The sequence below is a fragment of the Aegilops tauschii genome, chromosome 3, assembly GCF_002575655.3.
Source record: "Aegilops tauschii subsp. strangulata cultivar AL8/78 chromosome 3, Aet v6.0, whole genome shotgun sequence".
Classification (NCBI taxonomy): domain Eukaryota; kingdom Viridiplantae; phylum Streptophyta; class Magnoliopsida; order Poales; family Poaceae; genus Aegilops; species Aegilops tauschii.
Window position 1 is genome coordinate 274,569,754 of NC_053037.3, and position 20,997 is coordinate 274,590,750.

General features: G+C 46.2%; 1 protein-coding gene across 1 annotated transcript; it reads right to left on the reverse strand.

Annotated features, from left to right (window-relative positions):
- Positions 1–1,305: 1,305 nt before the first annotated feature.
- On the reverse strand, positions 1,306–2,531 carry LOC109752382 (uncharacterized). The gene is made up of 2 exons (XM_020311275.4): positions 1,829–2,531; positions 1,306–1,736 (listed from the first exon to the last, which is right to left on the reverse strand). Exons 1-2 carry the CDS (start codon positions 2,453–2,455, stop codon positions 1,725–1,727), a joined length of 639 nt encoding a protein of 212 aa, XP_020166864.1. The 5' UTR covers positions 2,456–2,531; the 3' UTR covers positions 1,306–1,724.
- Between the last annotated feature and the right edge of the window lie 18,466 nt (positions 2,532–20,997).

The following is a 20,997-nucleotide window of genomic DNA, read 5'->3' on the forward strand; positions in this document are numbered from 1 at the left end:
ATTAATGCATTCAAGATTAAGATAAACATCAAAAAATTGGAAGCAGAGCTTATAGAAGTCATGTCTGATAATGTGCCAACAAGATTTTAGAAACGCACCATTAAAGCCATCCGGGCCAGGTGCACGGTCAGCAGGCATGAGCTTAATGACATTATCGATCTCATCCGTGGTGAATGGAACAGTGAGCTCCTCTAACCCATCAACTTTTTTAATAATTCTGTCCAGATTGAATTTCATCTCATGATGTGATGCCGAGCCCAATCTTTGCTTGAAGGTGTTAAAGATGAGTGCCTCTTTTCCAGCATGATCCTCCACGATGGTGCCATTGTCAGTGGTCAGGGAGGCAATGTTGTTGATTCGCATCCTTTCAGAGGCCATTGCTTGAAAGAACTTGGAATTCTCATCTCCGAATTTAACCCAACGTATAGTACAACGTTTTTTCCAATATTGCTGCTGATAAGAGAGGAGACGAAGTATATGTGACTTGAGAATCCTCCTAAAGTTTGCTTCTGGTAAGGATAGTGGGCGTTTGTTTTCCAACTCATCAAGTTCAAGAAGTGCCTTATTGGAATTTTCAATGGCAATAGAAAGTCTAGAAATCCCTCTGCTCCAAATCTTAAGAGCATGTCTGAGGGCCTTTAGCTTTCGGCAAAGTACAGTAGCCATATTGTCAGACCGAATCTGTCTGCCCCAAACTTGCTGGACAATAGCGAAGAAACCCTGATGCTGTACCCAATAAGATTCAAACCGAAACACCTTTGATCTTGGAATGGAGGTCTCAATTGTGACAACACAAGGTATATGATCCGAAACTGGTCTCCCTAGAGGTTTAAGCATGGTCTTGGGGAAAGAAGTGGTCCAATTGGAGCTAGTAAAGAACCAATCTAGTTGTTCTAGGAGGGGGTCGGTTTGCATATTACTCCATGTGAACGATCGACCTTTAATAGGTAGTTCAATGAGGGCTTGTGAACGAATGAAATCATTAAATGTTATCATGTCATTAAGATTACCACCTGGTTTATTGCGGTTGTCAGGGCTTCTGATGTAATTGAAATCGCCGACTAACAACCAATCTTCATGGTGAGGGATGTTTAATTGGACAAGCCATTGGATGAATGCAATTCTCTGTTCCCCCTAGCAAGGACCATAAACATTCACAAGAGTCCAACGGTGAGCGGATTGCATTGATTTGAAAGTGATGACCTGAGCGAAATCAACAGAAGAAACAATATCGGCATGAAAAATGGAGCTGTTCCAGATTGTCACGAGACCACCAGAGGCTCCCCTGGAGGGGACAAAAGCAAACTTATCGTAGCGTCTTGGACAGCAGGATTTAATGAACGCATTATCAAAAGAGGCCATTTTAGTTTCTTGCAAGCAAATCACAGCACACCCACTAGAGTGTATGGCGTTGGTCAGGGCTAGCTGCTTAGCAGGAGAGTTCAAACCCCAGACATTCCAGCAAAGAACGTTCCAATTGACTGACAGAACCATAAAAAGTAGCGAGAGCAGAAGAAGAAAAGGAAGGCTAGGCAGAGGCCGAAGATGGCCCCGTCTCCTTATCAGAAAGGAGAGCTTCCTCCGAGAGCTCCGAAGCCGGGATGGCACAGAGGGCTGTGCCAATATGCTGAATCACCTGTATTGGGGTGGGCGGTGGTGGTGCAGTAGCTGTTGTGGCTTCATTGTTTTGCGCAGGAGTACTCGCTCGACCAAATATGACGGTTTCAAAGTGCCTTCTGTTACAGACACGCCAACTTGTCCTCATGTTCATCCACACAATCCAAAAAGAAGGATTAGTAGTGATGTAAGTTTTGATGTTGGAGGTTACCTTGTTGATGCCTTTAGCCATGAGGCACATGGGGATGAGGTTCTTGTTGGGAGGGTGAAAGAGTGACACCTTGGTTGGGGAAGAGGTGGCAATGGCCATGGAGGTCGTCGCCATTCCTTCGCCACTTGCATCATCATCATCATCATCGAAGATGTACTCTTCATGTGCAACCAACCCCTTTCGTGTCACCTTCTTGGTGAAGTTGTTCTTGTTGGGGAAGGACTTGGCCTTGTCTTTGTGACTAAGCTTGCCACCATTGTCTTCCCTCTTCTCGTAGGGGAAATCCATCACAAAGTGACTCACATTGCCACAATTGTAGCATGTTCTCACGCATTGCTTGCCCTCGGAGCCACTTGAGTTGTTCTTGGAGAAGTTGAGCCTTGAGTTTCTCTTGTTGCCCCAAAATTGCCTTGATGCAAGAGCCATGTGCTCGTGGTAAGCATATTTGGTGTCTTCGGGGCAACTCTCTTCTTCTTCCTCTTCTTCTTCTTCTTCTTCTTCTTCTTCTTCTTCTTCTTCTTCTTCTTCCGGAATTGCCTTGGCCTTCAAATCTAGATTGTGTGAGGCTTTCTTTGACCGTTGGACATGAGCTAGAGCGTTGTTGGCGGTCTTGTTCAAGATCTTCATGGCAATAAACTCATCCAACACATCGCTTGAGGACAAGGTGTCGATGTAGTGACCCGACCTCAAACGGTCAAGCCCCTGTGTATCTGTGCCATCCCTGGATCAGTATGCTGGCAGCCTAGCACAAAGAGTACATCCATGTATATATCAAAGTGCAATCACATGTATAAATAACATAAAAACTGATATATATATATATATATATATATATATATATATATATATATATATATATATATGTACCTCATAAGTCTCAGCAGAAACAATCAAACGGGTGTGGAGTCCCATCAACGCCAACGGCAAGTTGAGTGTACACCGTAACCCTACAACATAACCCTTACTCGTTGTAGAAATTCCTGCAACATTAGACGTTGCAGCCATGCAGGTCAGTACATTGAATGTATTGGCATGTCACATCATGAGTATAATGAACCTATTTGTACATGCCATTTAGCTGGTAGAAAGGCTCTAAGTTAACTTTGCATAAAGCCAATTTTCCCTATCATAAATTAATTTACTCTACTTCTACAAGAAAGTATCATAAGATTGAGATGGCAACCCCAACTCAATCCATTCCCAAAGTTTCATTTAAACCCAATTGTTTAAATTAAGGGTGATGAGATCTCCCGGCATTTCCACTACTAGATGCTCAAGATGTCCGTAACTGGGGACACGGCTAATCGGTTAGCTTTAACACTCTGCAGAGGTTGCGTACTTTTCCCCACAAGACTCGACGACCTCCATGATCAGAAGATCGAGACATAGTCTTTCAAAAGTATTCCCCCTTAACCCACGGATAGGCCGGTACACCTACATATTCTACATCAGCTAGCCTATCCCGGAAGGGGTCACACTATCTAGTCAACTAAGCCAGAGTCCATATTGGCTTGTGGCTACACACGTAAGCTTCTAGACATGAAAATACATTTGATCCCTTTGATCCTAAGCGAACGGACAACTAGTGGTGCACCACCATGGATTTCCCATGCATGCTCCCACTGTACTTCGCCACCATTCAAACCAGTTTCCGCCCAGGTAGTTCATTAATTAAATTAGGTCATGTTTACTACATTGTCACTCATCCTTTATGATGGACCACTCCCCAATCCACGTCTACTTTAGCGAAGAAAAAATAATGTAAAACGGTGGCGACAATGATGTAAGGTTCAGACCTACCTCAATGAACTACTAGGTGTAAAGCATAGCCATCCGGCATAAAGTTCCAACCATGCAATCCTACCACAAAGGACTAAGTGCATATATAAAACATAGGTAATTGAAAGAATGGTCAAATATGAACTTGCCTGGTAATAGTTGATGGAAGATTATATCGCTCTTAGAAATTTACTTAATAGAACTATTCGTCACTCTCCGATGAAAATCTATAAAGTCAAACATTGCATTCGCATAAGCAATCATTTCAGAGAACCAAAACAACATGCACAACAAAAGACTCGGAAAAACCAAATGAGAATACGACACACTTAACTATCACAAAAAAAAATTAAGTGTAAAACAACATATGGCATAGGTTAAAAAATGTGATGTGAACTAAAGTGCACACCTGGCATACGAGTAAAATATTCATGTACAGATCCAAGTGCATGCAAATATTGTGAGATTGGTCCAAGTCATAGAGTTTGGCTACGGTGACAAAATGCAAAAAGAATCAACTCAATCTGAGCTACGGTTTAGGAGATATGGTCAATTGAAGTTTGAATTCAAATATGAATAAATTTAAAATTTGAATCTAAAAAAGTTTGCAAAGATGAAATTACTGAATAGATATAAACATGACGAAGAATTTGCCATTGGTTTCATCGAATTTGGATCTACGGTTAAAAAGTTGTGCCAATCTAAGTTTAGGGGCTAATCTACTAATTTAAAGGACAAAACAGAAAGAAAAATAATCGCGAGCAGGTCCTTGGCCACGTTGCGGCTCGTGGCTGGCCGAGTAATATCCACTGCGGAAGCGATATGGTGAACGGCCACTAAATAAAAAAACAACTATCGCGGCTAAAAAAATAAACCGAGATCGGTTTACTAAAACCGCGGTTAACCGATCTAATCCAGAAAAACTAAACTAAACGAACGTGACGGTTCGTCTTACGGTGGCAAAGACGACGAACAGGAGACGTCGGCACAGGCATCGGGCGGTGGACGGGGCGGCGGCTGCGGTGCTCCTTGGTGGCGGGGAAGGAGTCGGGGATGTCGGGCGCGTCGAGGGGGTCACGGCGGTGGTGGCCGCTCGCGTCGGGGACGCCGGGGTCGAGCTGTGAGGCCGGGGTGCTCCGGTGCTTCGGCGAGGGCGCGATATCGGTGGGATGGCGTCCCAGCAAGACCTAGGGGCAAACAAATATGTTAAATGAATGCGGAAGGTCGAGGCAAAGTGGTTGACTGAGAATAGAGGGCTCGGGTGCGCCACCAGCGACGAAAACGACGGCGAGGTTCCTCGGCTCCGGCGAGATCCAAATGACGAAGGCGGCGGCTGCGAGGGGCGAGGGGACGAGCGAATTGGCAGAACGGAGAGAGGGGGTCTAGGGGCGTTTATAGGCGCGGAGTGGAGGCTCAGGAGCTGCGGCATAATGCTTATCCATGCGAGAGTCGAGCGGCTGTTGCTGGTGGTGAGTTCACGAGCTCTATCCCGAGCGGGAGGCGCGGAAGGTTGGGGACGATGGGTGGGGCTGGGGCCCACCAGTCAGTGGTGCCTGTGCACGAGCGAGAGAGAAGCGAGGAGCGGGCGAGCAAGGCGAAGCCTTCGAGCGCTGGGAGGAGGCTGCGGGCCAAATTTGCGGGCACGCCGGCTCGTGTGCCCCTGGGCTGAATTGGTTTTGGTCCAGGCGGGTGCACGCTTGTTTTTTTCTAACAAAAAACAAAAGTGGACCTAAATAAATTCAAATAAATTTATAAAAATACCGCACAAAAATCCTAAATTCATTTCTGAATATCTACAGCACAGTGAACATTAGTTCAAGCATAGAAAATTTTGAAAATATTTTCTTAGTGCATTTAATACACTTTTGCAAATAAAATAAATACCAAATAAACTCTAAAAACTCCAACTAATATTCAAATGAAATTTCCAACTCTTTTATATTTTAGGAAGTCGCTTTATCCTCTCTTTCTCTCTCTTATTTTTCTAGAGTGGAAAAATATTTGAATACTTCAGAAAACTCCAAAATGCAATAAATCATGAGATGCAAATGTTTTAAAATGTTTTGCAAAAAAATTCCATTGGTTTCATAATCCATTTCCATATTTTCTTGCTGACATTTGAAGGAGTCATATTTCCTTCTCCCTTTATTTTATTTGAATACATGATAATGATTTTGAAATACAAAATGGAAAACTTTTCAAAAGTGAACCAAATGAAATTCAAATGTGCTCCTCATCACTTCCCACTCTATTTCATATATTTTGAAGAAGTCCTATTATCTCCTCTCATGAAAATCCTTGAGTGGCATAAAGTTTCTGAGTTGGACTATTTTTCAAATGGAATTCAAATCATTTTTAGAACCCCTTTTCATTTCTTTAAATGGAAGATGTCATATTATCTTCACTCTTGGGTTTTGTGCTGAAATGAATTTGAATTCATGGAGATCAAAATGCAAGATGAAAGTTTTGGGAAAGTCCTTTTATTCCCTCTCATTCAACTTTCAAAAAGTTCCAATTTCTACTCAATTTCACACATTCAATCACACAACAATCAAACAAGAAAACATAATTATTTATTAATATAACACTCCAAAATTTAGAATTTTGGGATGTTACAAAAGTGGAAATGCCGGGAGATCTCATCACCCTTAATTTAAATAGTTGGGTTTAAATGAAACTTTGGGAATGGATTGAGTTGGGGTTGCCATCTCAATCTTATGCTACTTTCTTGTAGACGTAGAGTAAATTATTTTATGATAGGGAAAAATTGGATTTATGCAAAGTTAACTTAGAGCCTTTCTACCAGCCAAATTGCATGTATAAATAGGTTCATTATACTCATGATGTGACTTGCCAGTACATTCAATGTACTGACCTACATGGCTGCAACGTCTAATGTTGCAGGAGTTTCTCTGGTGAGTAAGAGTTACATTGTAGGGTTGCGGTCTACACTCAACTTGCCGTTGGCGTTGATGGGACTCCACACCCATTTGATTGTTTCCGCTGAGACTTATGAGGTATATATCAGTTTTTACGTCATTTATACATGTGATTGCACTTTGATATATACATCGATGTACTATGTGTGCCAGCATACTGATCCAGGGATGGCACAGATACATAGGGGCTTGACCGTTTGAGGTCGGGGCGCTACCAGATGTTATCAGAGCCAGGTTGACTATAGGACGTGACCCTAGAAACTGGAAAGCCCTTAGGAAAGGATCTCTCTAAAACTTTATTTTCAAAAAATCCTTTGCTTCTCTTCTTTTCTAAGCTTTATCAAATCTTCCCTTTTACCTCAAATAGTTAGACAACACCCTTTTCCCTTTGACCACACTGAAGATCAACTGATGAGACCACTACGAGAAGGACAATATATTAGATAACTGAGGATCACTTCAGAGTAATGGGGACTTCACAATACACTAGAAGGATTGACGCTACAACAGTTGAAGACTCGAAGAATTTGAAGACATTGAAGAATTCCAATATTTATAAGACCTTTAGAAGACCAAACCCTTGTTGTATACTCATGTTAGATGCGATGATTCATGAGCTGTCATATTTTGTGTGTGTTTTCTGATAGCAACAAAGAAAACCTATTTTCAATACTATGTTGGTTGGGCATCTTTCTCCCTCTCTTATCTCATCCCCAAAACCCTTGGACCCAATAGATGATGAATGAAGATGGACTTGCATTCTCTGGACCGATGACTCAGTTGGAGGCAGAGCTATGGATTCAAAACATGGAGAACCACATCGATAGCAATTTGGTTGCCAGGAAGTATGAAGTTCAATATGCTCTTCAGTACTTTACAAAAAATGTTGCAACCTGGTGGAGAATGCATCAAGCCATACAAGGATGTAATGGAGCAAAAACTTGGGAGGAATTCAAGAAGACTCTATTGGGATCTTGTCATATCCGGAAGCACGGTGATAACCCGATGAAGAATCCTTGTGCCTGCAAGATATGCAGAGAAATAGGAAACACCCATGAAGAACACAAGGATGCCCTCATTGTGAAGGAAATCACCGAGCTAGAGAATGCCCAACTAGGCAGGTTACTTGTTTCTTGTGTGATGGAACTACGCACTACCCTGCTCGGTGTCATATTTACCCCAGGGTACAAGAAATTACCAAGCACCAGAAGGAAACAATGAAAGAAGCCCTTGGGGAGAGCTTAAGAGAACATGTGATGAAGGAAGATATTGACGACCCTGATGGAGAAGGCCTAACCAGATTTTACTCCCATGCTTGCTATTCATGGGGAAAAGAAGGACATTTTTCACGGTATTGCATGAAGCAAAGCCAAGAGTGTCTGGGAGACTTCCCGATAGAAGAAGTGGAGTTTGATCCACAAGAGATAGAAGAATTGATCGGAAAGATGAAGTCCAGGAAGAGAAAGAGCATGTATCCCCTGAACAAACCAGTTTCAGGAAAGAAGGACCAGAGTCATATCACATGTTTCAACTTTCAAGTGCAAGCATACATGTCATTACGCAAGCAAATGCCCAGAAAGGAAGCCAAGAACCCAAGGAGCCAAGATAACCTCTAGGAAGCCCCTGGATTTGTCTGACGTCATTTGTTTACGCTGCAAAGGAGTAGGACATTTTTCCAGCGAATATTCAGACCCACGGAAAGCTTGGGCTGAGTAGTTGAGATCTTGATATTTGGAATAAAGAATGTAATAAATGTGGAACGTACTTTTATTTTCATTGGGGATGTTGAGTTGAGTTATGGTGTAACAACCCCAAAATTGGGTTATCAATTTTTGTGCTGTTATTCCTTCCTGGCACTCATTTTCAAAACTTTCTCCTAAATTTGTCGGATGACTCTGAGAATTCTTGTCATTTCCAACCTTTCAAAACCTTGCTCATGTCTTTGTCAGTGGGCAAAACCTCATTTGCATCAGCTCAAAACCTTGCTCATGTCTTTGTCAGTGCTGCTATCATTTTTCTTGATCTGTTGATCATCCCATCTGTTCCCAGAGATCCTCCTATCCTCCTAACCCTTGGAAATGCAAAAATATTGTCAAGTCCCATGCAATATTTTTGAATTATGATTTATTCCTTTTCTTGCATTTCTGAGGAATAAAATCCAAAGGCATAGCTAGACCTCTCCTAAATTCATGTGAATTGGTTGAGTTGATATTTATGCCTACTCCAAGCTCAAGCAAGGATATTGGCCATAATTAAATAAGGAAAATTGCCTTTTCTTATTTTATGCCAATATTGCATTTCTCCCACTTTCTAAAGGAACTACTTTTTTATAGCCGAGAAAAATCCCACATAAATTGTGGAGCTTGTCGTTGCTATATAATCACTAGTTCCATCCTTCTCATGTTCCACAGATCAAAAATTTGGCACATGACCCAATGCAAGTTTCTGCCTTCTCTGAAATTTTGCAAAGGAAGTGCTTTATTCCTAATTTCATTTGAGCTGTAATTTGGCAGGGTGATTAACATGGATAAGTCACCCATGGATACCCAAAATGAGCTCAATCCTTTCATCCTAGCTCCTTGTGCATTTTGCAAAGTTTTTGACCACATTTCAACTTTGTGAAGGAAGTACCTTCATAGAGTTTCCAAATGGGATGAAACTTTCCCATCCTCTCAAGTATTCCAATTTCCAAATCATTAGTCCTCACCCAAATTCAGCTCATTTCATTGATCTATATGGGCACAGGAGCAATTCTTGTTTGCTGTCCAAATTTTTAGTTTGTGAAGTAAGTATATTTTATCTTGCTCCATTATGGCTGAAAATATTCCCAAGCCTTCTCCTATCATTATAACCCACCTACACAAGAGTTTGGCTCATTTCATGTAGCCAATATTTTCCTAGATTTTTCCCAAGTTTCTGGTCAGATGTGATGCTTGTACAACAAGTACCAATTTGGCAAGTCCATTTGGTATGATCTTTTTGCAGCATCTACATATGACCAAATCATCAAGATTTGCCAAGTGGTAGCCCTATCCAACACTCCTAGTGAGTGCTCCTTCCTCATTTGTTTTCTGCACCAATTTTAGCAGTTGCAAAGCAACTATGCTAAATCCTTGCCCAAATCCCCTCCAACTTCCCAGGACCGTAGTCCTTGCTAGCTAAAATCTCCCAGACATCAAGTTTAGTCCTTAATCCCACTAGTTTGATCACCAAGATGTGGCCAAGCTTGCAATAGCAAACTTCTCGAGCTTGTTTCCCTCTGCTCACTAAACTTCTGCTCGTGCCATCACGTTATTTTTAATGAGCCTTCGAAGGACTCCACCGCTGACAAGGTTTGGCACAATGTAGGAGGCCAGAGCACGCCTTGTCCGTGGTGACCATGGGTGTAGCTGGCCAAAACGGTGGTCTAGTTCCTGTAGTCGTCGTTAGGCCTACTCCGGCCGGACCTGGTTCGTCTGAGCGTGTCCAACCGCCTCCCCGCGACGTCTTCTTCCCCCTGGACTCCTTTCCCCCTTCGTTTTCTTCCTAGGCGTGCCGTTGCCGTCGCCGCACAGTACGCGCCCTTGAGCACGTCGTCTTCCACCCGGTGTCCTCTTCCTCCTCTTGTCCCCGAGCTCTGCTCGTCTCCGTGATCGTCTGGACCTCGTCCGCTTCCCCCTCGTCGTCTTCCCGTGCCCCCCGTGGCTGCTGAGCGCGCCAGAGCCCTGGCCAGACTCGCACGGCGGCGACCGCCTCGGGTGCTCCTCGCCTCGGCTACAAATAGCCAGAGCCTGGGCCTCCCCGAGCAAGCCAGCTCTATCAAGCCCCCTCCCCCTCCCTCCAGAGCACTCCAGTGCCTGAGCCCGACCCAATCCATCACCGTAGCGCGACGATTTCCGGCGACCTCCGTCCTCGGCTCCGCCACCATTCCCAGCTCCCGAGAACCCCCGCGCCCCGTGCGCACCCTGGATGGATGCGCCACACCCCGGCGACCCTCCCTGGCTCGCCGTCCGTCCTTTTCCCCCACCGGTACCCCTACTTCCCTGGCAACCGAAGCTCCCCCTCCGCCGTGGGTCCTGCTGCTCCCGCTGCAGCGCTCGCCGACGGTAGAGACCTTCACCCGGAGATGCATCTCTCTCCACTGATCACGTGGGTAGGTCATACGCCCCCAGCCGTGGTCGGGAACGCCGGAAATCACCGGCAAGGCAAGCCACTGCCTCGGCAGGCGCGCGTCCAAGCGGGAGGTTGAAGGCGGTCAGGCCAGGCGGCCCCCTCCCCAAGTGAACCCACGTGTCGGCGACAGGGAGACGCCACATCAGCGTAAGTGAAAGCGCCCCAGCCACTTTACACTTCCTTCTCGGCGAAAACGTATTCTCAATTTTATGTTTTCTGTTTTCAGCCCCGCCGACCGAACCGGTTATTTTGTGAATGTTCACTCGTTAAGGCCAGAAATTAATATATTTTTATTGGATTTCTGCCTAACGAACGAACGGCCACAACTTTGCGCTCGTAACTCCGATTGAGGTGATTCCAACACTCACATTCTCTATTCGTCGAGCTCTTTTCGATGGGTCCATTTTCTTTTTGTTTGCACATTCTGAAAATGCCCATTTTTTCCTTGCCCTAATTCAGCCCCTCTGAGAGAGAACCGTTCTCCGGCAAATTTTTCCGAGAGTTGACCACACTCCCGGAGTAATCCTCGACCCCCAGACAAGCCAACCTCTTATCATGAGCCCCGAACTTGCATGTTGACTTTGTTGGTACCTCATGGGTGTGCTTAGTTGTAGTAGTCCTCGTCTGTTTCATCTGCCATGATTTCAGTTGTGCTTTATGTTAGTACTGCTTGCCACGTCATGCTTGCCTTTCATGATAGCACTTGCCATGCTAGTTATATTGTTGTTAACATCATACTTGTGTTTGGTTAGTTTCATGCCAGTAGTATCGATGATGATTTTGGTTACACCGTCGATAAGCTAGTACCCGGTATTGTCATGTTTCATATGATATACATGTTCACTCGAAAAGCCTGATATTTGTTAATGCATTTGTTTGCTGCATGTTCATTGTTGCATCCTTGTTAAATATGCTCATAATGTTGATGATAACATGACTTAATAATAAACCTCCTCCGTCATCGATGGGATCGAGTCATAGTGCCACCAAATCGAGCTTTCTCCAGTGCAACCACATTTACCTTCATGGGAGGTCCTGGCTGGGTCTATTGTCATGCCTCTCGCCGGTGCCTCCAACTAGGGAAGGTTATGGGCGTGCACTGCCCTGATCAGGTAGGCAGACATAAGCCTTGTGAGCCCGAGTTTGGTTATGTGCACATGTCCCCGTTGGGGACCGTTTTTGTTTTGCCACGACGGTGGCCGTTGGTGCCTTTGGTAGGCACGGGGCCACCCATGACTTAGCCCAAAGGGGAGTTGGTCGGAGTGGCCGGGGGAGTGTCAGGGAAGTAGATCGGTTTTGTTGGAACGCCGTTGGTCCACCCGAATGGGAGAGCGAGGCCATGGGTTCTGTGGTGTGGGTACAGTGTGCTACCTCTGCAGAGTGTGTGTTTAATCTATCGATAGCCGCGTCCTCGGTCATGGGCACAGTTTGTAGTAGGTCACACTATAAGGTCTTGGTTGAAACGGAGGATAAACCTGGAATAACTAAGTTGATGAATAATGTGCAATAAAATAATGTGATGACTTGGACTATGAGATAGTCGTGAGAAATCACGGTGATGTGTTGATATGATCATGAGGCGAGGTCTCGGTGAGTGTTGAACCAAGTGTGGTTCCGTTTGTGATCCGTGAATGATCATCGCTTGGTTGCGAGGCAATCCGTTGGTAAGAGAGTCCGAGGGACTCAGTGCACAAGTTTGGTTGCATTGCATGAGTAGTAAGTTGTTATTTGCATTTAAGGAACCATGGTAGAACAGGGGATGGTTGCATAAAGGTAACATGTCTGCATTGGATATGACTGGTAGTTTATTTTCAGCATAGTTTCATGATGCCATGCCATGTTTTGACCGAACTTATGTCATATTTAGATTACATCATGTTATGATTGAAATGCTATGCTATGTTATGTCTTGCCATTGCCATGTTAGAAGTAAGTTTGATATACCCTGCTATTGCCATGCTAGTAGATGCCATGATGTTGTTCATGCTTATTTTTTATCCATGTCTCTAGTTAATATCATGCCATGCTTAGTTTCTGCTATGAGATAGGTTGTTGCAGACGCTTGGTTCTTGCTTTGTCATCTGTTCGTTTGGATGCTATGTATTTGGTTGTCTTGCAAGTACATTCAACGTACTCACCTGGCGTGTCATGCCAGTTTTGTAGGTCGTGCCCGACTTGTTCGCTTGTTCCGTCGTGCTAGGCGTAATCTTGCCAGTCCTGTGAGTTGTGGAGCCCAGCCAGAGATGTTATGCTGCCAAACCAAGACTTCTGCCACCATTTAAATAGCCTTAGGGCTATGCCGGATAATTGTATTCATCAATGATGTAATCATATACACATGTGTTTGATGAATATGCTTGTACCTGGAATGCTGTATCATGGACATGTCGTGCGTCAGGTGTTATCCTGGGCTGACGTGCGAAGGCCCCCTGCTCCATGCGGATCGGGGTGCCACAGGAGATGGTATCAGAGCAGCTAGGGTGGCATAGGTTATCCTAGCATTAGATCACCGATACCATCAACCCGTAATGACCCTAAGAGATTTGACCCATCCCTGGCATCCGGCGTGGCCACTGTTAATCAACAGGTGGCGCAGTCGGGACCGACACGTCCTCACCCCGCTGTCCCCGCCTAGTCATCCGTGGAATGAATAGCAACCCTATCCTTTCTGGTTGGCCGCACCGCTTACCCTTCGCCATTAAGGGAAAGGGGCCACACCATGCGGGCATGTCCCGCGTAGCTGCCTATAAATCCCTTTTCCACTAGCCGTATCGCTCACCCCTAAGTCAGCCATGTCTCTGCAGAGAAGCCTAGCTAGCAACACTCTAGCCATGGCTAGCGCCCTCAAAGCTCCCAAGTTTTACACCCGCACCTTTGCCGTCAACCATACTGGCTTTCCACCCCTTCTTGCCGAGATGCTCACCAAAGCCTTTGGCTGCAATGCTAGCCCCGATTACCTGGTTTTCCAACCGACACCCGTCCCTCACCTTCACCGCTATGATGCAAGAGTGCACATGGCCCAGGTCCCGCAGTAGATGGCCACCCTTTGGTTTTTCAGGGTAGAGCCATGCCTACCACTGATTTAGCCATTCAAGCCGCTGCTGTGGAGGCTATCCTGTACCTCCGAACCAAGTTTCCGCAGGTGGCACAAAGGCGGGAGTTGTGCTTTTTCCCCATTGTGGCAGAAGCAGGAATTCAGCCTTCTCCCACTATCCAAGGAGATGACCCCGCAATCGCTCGCCTGGTGCAATATATCACTGCCCAGGGGATGATGATTTCAAAGATGCTTGCCGAATTTAGAACCCTGGACAACGATGCGGTACGAGTTGCCAAGGAAGCTTATCGTGAGGCTCGTAAATTCGCATCTCAAGCCGTTCACCCCATGCCATCCGAACCAGTGCTACCCTCTCAGCTTGTGTTGTGGCCTAAGCCAAACATCGTCACCCTCGACAAGGCTCTTTACCGGATCCACCAGCTGCATTTGCTTGGATCGATTTCAGCTACACCTCCAGCAGAAGAGCCCCAACCCATAGTAGTGTCGGACGATGAAGATGGAGATTGGCTCAGTCCTCGTCCTCCAGGAGAGCCCCAGCAAGGCCAGTCCTCAGCTTGACCTCAGTCGTGCAATCAGTTGTTTCTGCTAGTAGGTCGGTCTGTCGGTTCATCCCCGATATGAGGATACAACCATGTATTCCGGAGTGAGTACTTTCATTTAGCGCGTAGCGCGTTCGTGCTTTGTTGTATGCTGGTACTGTTGTAATCCGTATGCTGTGTTCTATGTATGTTTTCGTGTTTGTTTTTGTTTGTCTCTCTGTCAAACAGAAATGTTTGACAGGGTTGGCAATGTGTGCTAACAAGATTTTAATCAGTAGAGCACATACACTAAAAACCATATTGGCTCGTTCCGAGTCTATAATAAAATGTGCGCTGGTGTAGGTATATGTATGCCAGGAGTACATATACCCACTGGCATTAAAACACCTTAGGGTGATTTGTCCGGTGTGTTTTTCCGTTGCATGTATATTGCATCTGTCTATTGTTAGTTTAGACTGCATTGCATTCTGCACGCAGCCCTGGTTTACCCACGAGTACATTTGCGCAGTACCCAGGAAATGCAAAGTCACCTCCCTATCTCTATATGTGCATACCCCATGTGCCAGGTTTTTAAACCTAGAACCTCGAAGAGGCCTTTTTATCTGGCGATTTCTCGTCCCTAAACTCTTTTTCGTTAACCCAATTGCGTTTCCGGAGAAATGCTGCCAGCTTTATTTCACTCGATCCAGTACAACTCCCCGATATAGATTTCAACTGCGATTCTACCTCGACGCCTACATTTCGTGGAGCAATCCGTGAACTTTATCCGTGCCCTAGTGTCACTCCTGAGCTGGCGCAGCCACCTCATCCGCATCCGAACCCCATCCTCGCCACCGTCACTGCCTTGCGTGGCACAGGCAAGTCGCCACCACCGCTCCACCGCAGCCCGCGATTACTCCGCCGGCGCGAAGCGTCAGAGAATCAAGCGTGGCGGAGGACCACCCCGTGCACCATCTTCATCCACACCTCGAGCCACCGCACCCAGTCGCGCGTTGCCTCGAGCCCGCTCGTTCCTGATGAGTATCACCAGGAGGAACAACGAGCCGATCAGCGTGCCCAGCATCGCAGCTAGGAACCACCGCAGCGCCACCAGGAACACAGCCTCGCCGAAGGAGCTCGGCTCGATCCCTTCCAAACCAAAGAGGTAGTAGAGCGTCATTGTGTTTGTGTGTTGGAAGAGAGCCGCGCTGCCGTTTTTATAGCCCAACCCCGGTGTACGGTGAGCGAGGTCCAGGAAAACCGCTCGTCGCCCGATCACCGGCGTCCAGGAGGCGAATCCGCGAGCAGTGCCGACAAGGTGCTAGCCTGCGACGTGAGTGCTCGCTGCACCGGCGCCGTGCACGCCGCGCACTACGGCACTAGGGTCCTCATCGCCCTAGTAGCTAGATGCGCACTGCGCCAAACCGCACGCGGAGCAGCAGCGTAGGAGCAGCAGCTAGCCGGAGGTAGAAGGAGGAGGCTGCCAGTGGGCCCTGGACCCACGTGTCCGCAGGTGAAACCACTGTTCACTGGGGTGCATCTAGCAATTTTTTGAGAGTTTGATCTCGAGTGCCCCTAGCCGTGGATATAACCGTGTTTGCCCATATCTCTCCCTGGGTGTACCAATTATCGGTGCCCCCAACTCGTTCGAATTTGACCAAAGGGTTAAAATTAACCCAGAGGTTTTTCCCCGGAGTGGTTATCTTTTCAATTGTGCTGTAACCCAAGGAATCTCGAGGACGAGATTCTTTTTAAGGGGGGAAGAATTGTAACAGCCCCAAAATTAGGTTATCAATTTTTGTGCTGTTATTCCTTCCTGGCACTCATTTTCAAAATATTCCTCCTGAGTTTGTTGCATGACTCTGAGAATTCTTGTCATTTCCAACCTTTCAAAACCTTGCTCATGTCTTTGTCAGTGGGCAAGACCTCATTTGCATCAGCTCAAACCCTCTCAAACCCTAATTCCAAATTTTTGGAATTTGAATATGGCCTTTGTGATTACAAAGGAGCTATCATTTTTCTTGATCTGTTGATCATCCCATCTGTTCCCAGAGACCCTCCTATCCTCCTAACCCTTGGAAATGCAAAAATATTGCCAAGTCCCATGCAATATTTTTAATTATGATTTATTCCTTTTCTTGCATTTCTTAGGAATAAAATCCAAAGGCATAGCTAAACCTCTCCTAAATTCATGTGAATTGGTGGAGTTGATATTTATGCCTACTCCAAGCTCTGGCAAGGATATTGTCCATAATTAAATAAGGAAAGTTGCCTTTTCTTATTTTATGCCAATATTGCATTTCTGCCACTTTCTAAAGGAACTACTATTTTTATAGCCGAGAAAATTCCCACATAAATTGTGGAGCTTGTCCTTGCTATATAATCACTAGTTCCATCCTTATCTCATGTTCCACAGATCAAAAATTTGGCACATGATCGAATGCAAGTTTCTACCTTCTCTGAAATTTTGCAAAGGAAGTGCTTTATTCCTAATTCCATTTGAGCTGCAATTTGGCAGGGTGATTAACATGGATAAATCACCCATGGATACCCAAAATGAGCTCAATCCTTTCATCCTAGCTCCTTGTGCATTTTTCAAAGTTTCTGACCAGATTTCAACTTTGTGAAGGAAGTACCTTCATAGAGTTTCCAAATGGGATGAAACTTTGCCATCCTCTAAAGTATTCCAAATAGTTAGCCTTCACCCAAATTCAGCTCATTTCATTGATCTATATGGGCACAGGAGCAATTCTTGTTTCTTGTCCAAATTTTTAGTTTGCGAAGTAAGTATATTTTATCTTGCTCCATTATGGCTGAAAATATTCCCAAGCCTTCTCCTATCATTATAACCCACCTACACAAGAGTTTGGCTCATTTCATGTAGCCAATATTTTCCTAGATTTTTCCCAAGTTTCTGGTCAGATGTGATGCTTGTGAAACAAGTACCAATTTGGCAAGTCCATTTGGTATGATCTTTTTTCAGCATCTACATATGACCAAATCAGCAAGATTTGCCAAGTGGTAGCCCTATCCAACACTCCTAGTGAGTGCTCCTTCCTCATTTGTTTTATGAACCAATTTTAGCAGTTGCAAAGCAACTATGCTAAATCCTTGCCCAAATCCCCTCCAACTTCCCAGGACCGTAGTCCTTGCTAGCTAAAATCTCCCAGACATCAATTTTAGTGCTTAATCCCACTAGTTTGATCACCAAGATGTGGCCAAGCTTGCAACAGCAAACTTCTCGAGCTTGTTTCCCTCTGCTCACTACACTTCTGGTCGTGCCATCACGTCATTTTTAATGAGCCTTGGAAGGACTCCACCACTGACAAGGTTTGGCACAATGTAGAAGGCCAGAGTACGCCTTGTCCGTGGTGACCATGGGTGTAGCCGGCCAAAACGGTGGTCTAGTTCCTGTAGTCGTCGTTAGGCCTACTCCGGCCGGACCTGGTTCGTCTGAGCGTGTCCAACCGCCTCCCCGCGACGTCTTCTTCCCCCTGGACTCCTTTCCCCCTTCGTTTTCTTCCTAGGCGTGTCGTCGCCGTCGCTGCACAGTACGCGCTCGTGAGCACGTCGTCTTCCACCCCGGTGTCCTCTTCCTCCTCCTGTCCCCGAGCTCTGCTCATCTTCGTGATCGTCTGTACCTCGTCCGCTTCCCCCTCGTCGTCTTCCCGTGCCCCCCGTGACTGCTGAGCGTGCCAGAGCCCTGGCCGAACTCGCACGGCGGCGACCGCCTCGGGTGCTCCTCGCCTCGGCTATAAATAGCCAGAGCCCGGGCCTCCCCGAGCAAGCCAGCTCTCTCAAGCCCCCTCCCCCTCCCTCCAGAGCACTCCAGTGCTTGAGCCCGACCCAATCCATCACCGTAGCGCGAGGATTTCCGGCGACCTCCGTCCTCGGCTCCGCCACCATTCCTAGCTCCCGAGCACCCCCGCGCCCCGTGCGCACCCTGGATGGATGCGCCACACCCCAGTGACCCTCCCTGGCTCGCAGCCCGTCCTTTTCCCCTACCGGAACCCCTACTTCCCCGGCGACCAAAGCTCCCTCTCCGCCGCGGGTCCTGCTGCTCCCGCTGCAGCGCTCGCCAGCGGCAGAGACCTTCACCCGGAGATGCGTCTCTCTCCACTGATCACGTGGGTAGGTTCTACACCCCCAGCCATGGTCGAGAACGCCGGCAATCACCGTCGAGGCAAGCCACTCCCTCGGCCAGGCGCGCGTCGGAGCGGGAGGTTGAAGGCGGTCAGGCCAGGCGGGCCCCTCCCCAAGCGACCCCACCAGTCGGCGACTGGGAGATGCCACGTCAGCGTAAGTGGAAGTGCCCCCAGCCACTTTACGCTTCCTTCTCAACGAAAACGTATTCTCAATTTTACATTTTCTGTTTTCAGCCCCGCCGACCGAACCGGTTATTTTGTGAACGTCCACCATTTAAGGCCAGAAATGAATATATTTTTATTGGATTTCTGCCTAACGAACGACCGGCCACAACTTTGCGCTCGTAACTCCGATTGAGGTGAGTCCAACGTTCACGTTCTCTATTCGTCGAGCTCTTTTCGATGGGTCCATTTTCTTTGTGTTTTTACATTATGAAAATGCCCATTTTTTCCTTGCCCTAATTCAGCCCCTTTGAGAGAGAACCGTTCTCCGGCAAATTTTTCCGAGAGTTGACCACACTCCCGGAGTAATCCTCGACCCCCAGGCAAGCCAATCTCTTATCATGAGCCCTGAAATTGCATGTTGACTTTGCTGGTACCTCGTGTGTGTGCTTAGTTGTAGTAGTCCTCGTCTGTTTCGTCTGCCATGAATTCAGTTGTGCTTTATATCAGTACTGCTTGCCATGTCATGCTTGCCTTTCATGATAGCACTTGCCATGCTAGTTATATTGTTGTTAATATCATACTTGTGTTTGGTTAGTTTCATGCCAGTAGTATCGATGCTATGATGATTTTGGTTACACCGTCGATAAGCTAGTACCCGGTATTGTCATGTTTCATATGCTATACCTGTTCACTCGAAAAGCCTGATATTTGTTAATGCATTTGTTGCTGCATGTTCATTGTTGCATCCTTGTTAAATATGTTCTTAATGTTGATGATAACATGACTTAATAATAAACCTCCTCCGTCATCGATAGGATCGAGTCATGGTGCCACCAAATCGAGCTTTCTCCGGTGCAACCCCATTTACCTTTATGGGATGTCCTAGCTGGGTCTATTGTCATGCCTCTCGCTGGTGCCTCCAATTAGGGAAGGTTATGGGCGCGCGCTACCCTGATCAGGTAGGCGGACATAAGCCTTGTGAGCCCGAGTTTGGTTATGTGCACATGTCCCCGTTTGGGACCGTTTTTGTTTTGCCACGACGGTGGCCGTTGGTGCCTTTGGTAGGCACGGGGCCACCCATGACTTAGCCCAAAGGGGAGTTGGTCGGAGTGGCCGGGGGAGTGTCAGGGCAGTAGATCGGTTTTGTCGAAACGTCGTTGGTCCACCCGAATGGGAGAACGAGGCCATGGGTTCTGTGGTGTGGGTACAGTGCGCTACCTCTGCAGAGTGTGTGTTTAATCTATCGATAGCCGCGTCCTCGGTCATGGGCACAGTTTGTAGTAGGTCACACTATCAGGTCTTGGTCGAAATGGAGGATAAACCTGAAATAACTAAGTTGATGAATAATGTGCAATAAAGTAATGTGATGACTTGGACTATGAGATAGCCGTGAGAAATCACGGTGATGTGTTGATATGATCACGAGGCGAGGTCTCGGTGAGTGTTGAACCAAGTGTGGTTCCGTTTGTGATATGTGAATGATCATCACTTGGTTGCGAGGCAATCCGTTGGTAAGAGAGTCCGAGGGACTCAGTGCACAAGTTTGGTTGCATTGCATGAGTAGTAAGTTGTTATTTGTATTTAAGGAACCATGGTAAAATTGGAGATGGTTGCATAAAGGTAACATGTCTGCATTGGATATGACTGGTAGTTTATTTTCAGCATAGTTTCATGATGCCATGCCATGTTTTGACTGAACTTATGTCATGTTTAGATTACGTCATGTTATGATTGAAATGCTATGCTATGTCTTGTCGTTGCCATGTTAGAAGTAAGTTTGATATACCCTGCTATTTCCATGCTAGTAGATGCCATGATGTTGTTCATGCTTATTTATGATCCATGTCTCTAGTTAATATCATGCCATGCTTAGTTTCTGCTATGAGATAGGTTGTTGCAGACGCTTGGTTCTTGCTTTGTCATCTGTTCGTTTGGACGCTATGTATTTTGTTGTCTTGCAAGTACATTCAACGTACTGACTTGGCGTGTCATGCCAGTTTTGTAGGTCGTGCCTGACTTGTTCGCTTGTTCCGTCGTGCTAGGACATAATCTTGCCAGTCCTGTGAGTTGTGGAGCCCAGCCAGAGTTGTTATGCTGCCAAACCAAGTCTTCCGCCGCCATTTAAATAGCCTTAGGGCTATGCCGGATAATTGTATTCATCAATCATGTAATCATATACACATGTGTTTGATGAATATTCTTGTACCTGGAATGCTGTATCATGGACCTGTCGTGTGTTAGGTGTTATCATGGGCTGACGTGCGAAGGCCCCCTGCTCCATGCGGATCGGGGTGCCACATATGGAATGGAAATTGTAATAGTTCGTGCAGCAATAAAAGTTGACATGTTTGGAATCTTGTATGAAATGTTATGAGTTGTTTGTTGATTGTGAGTGCCTCTCTCACTATCTCACCCA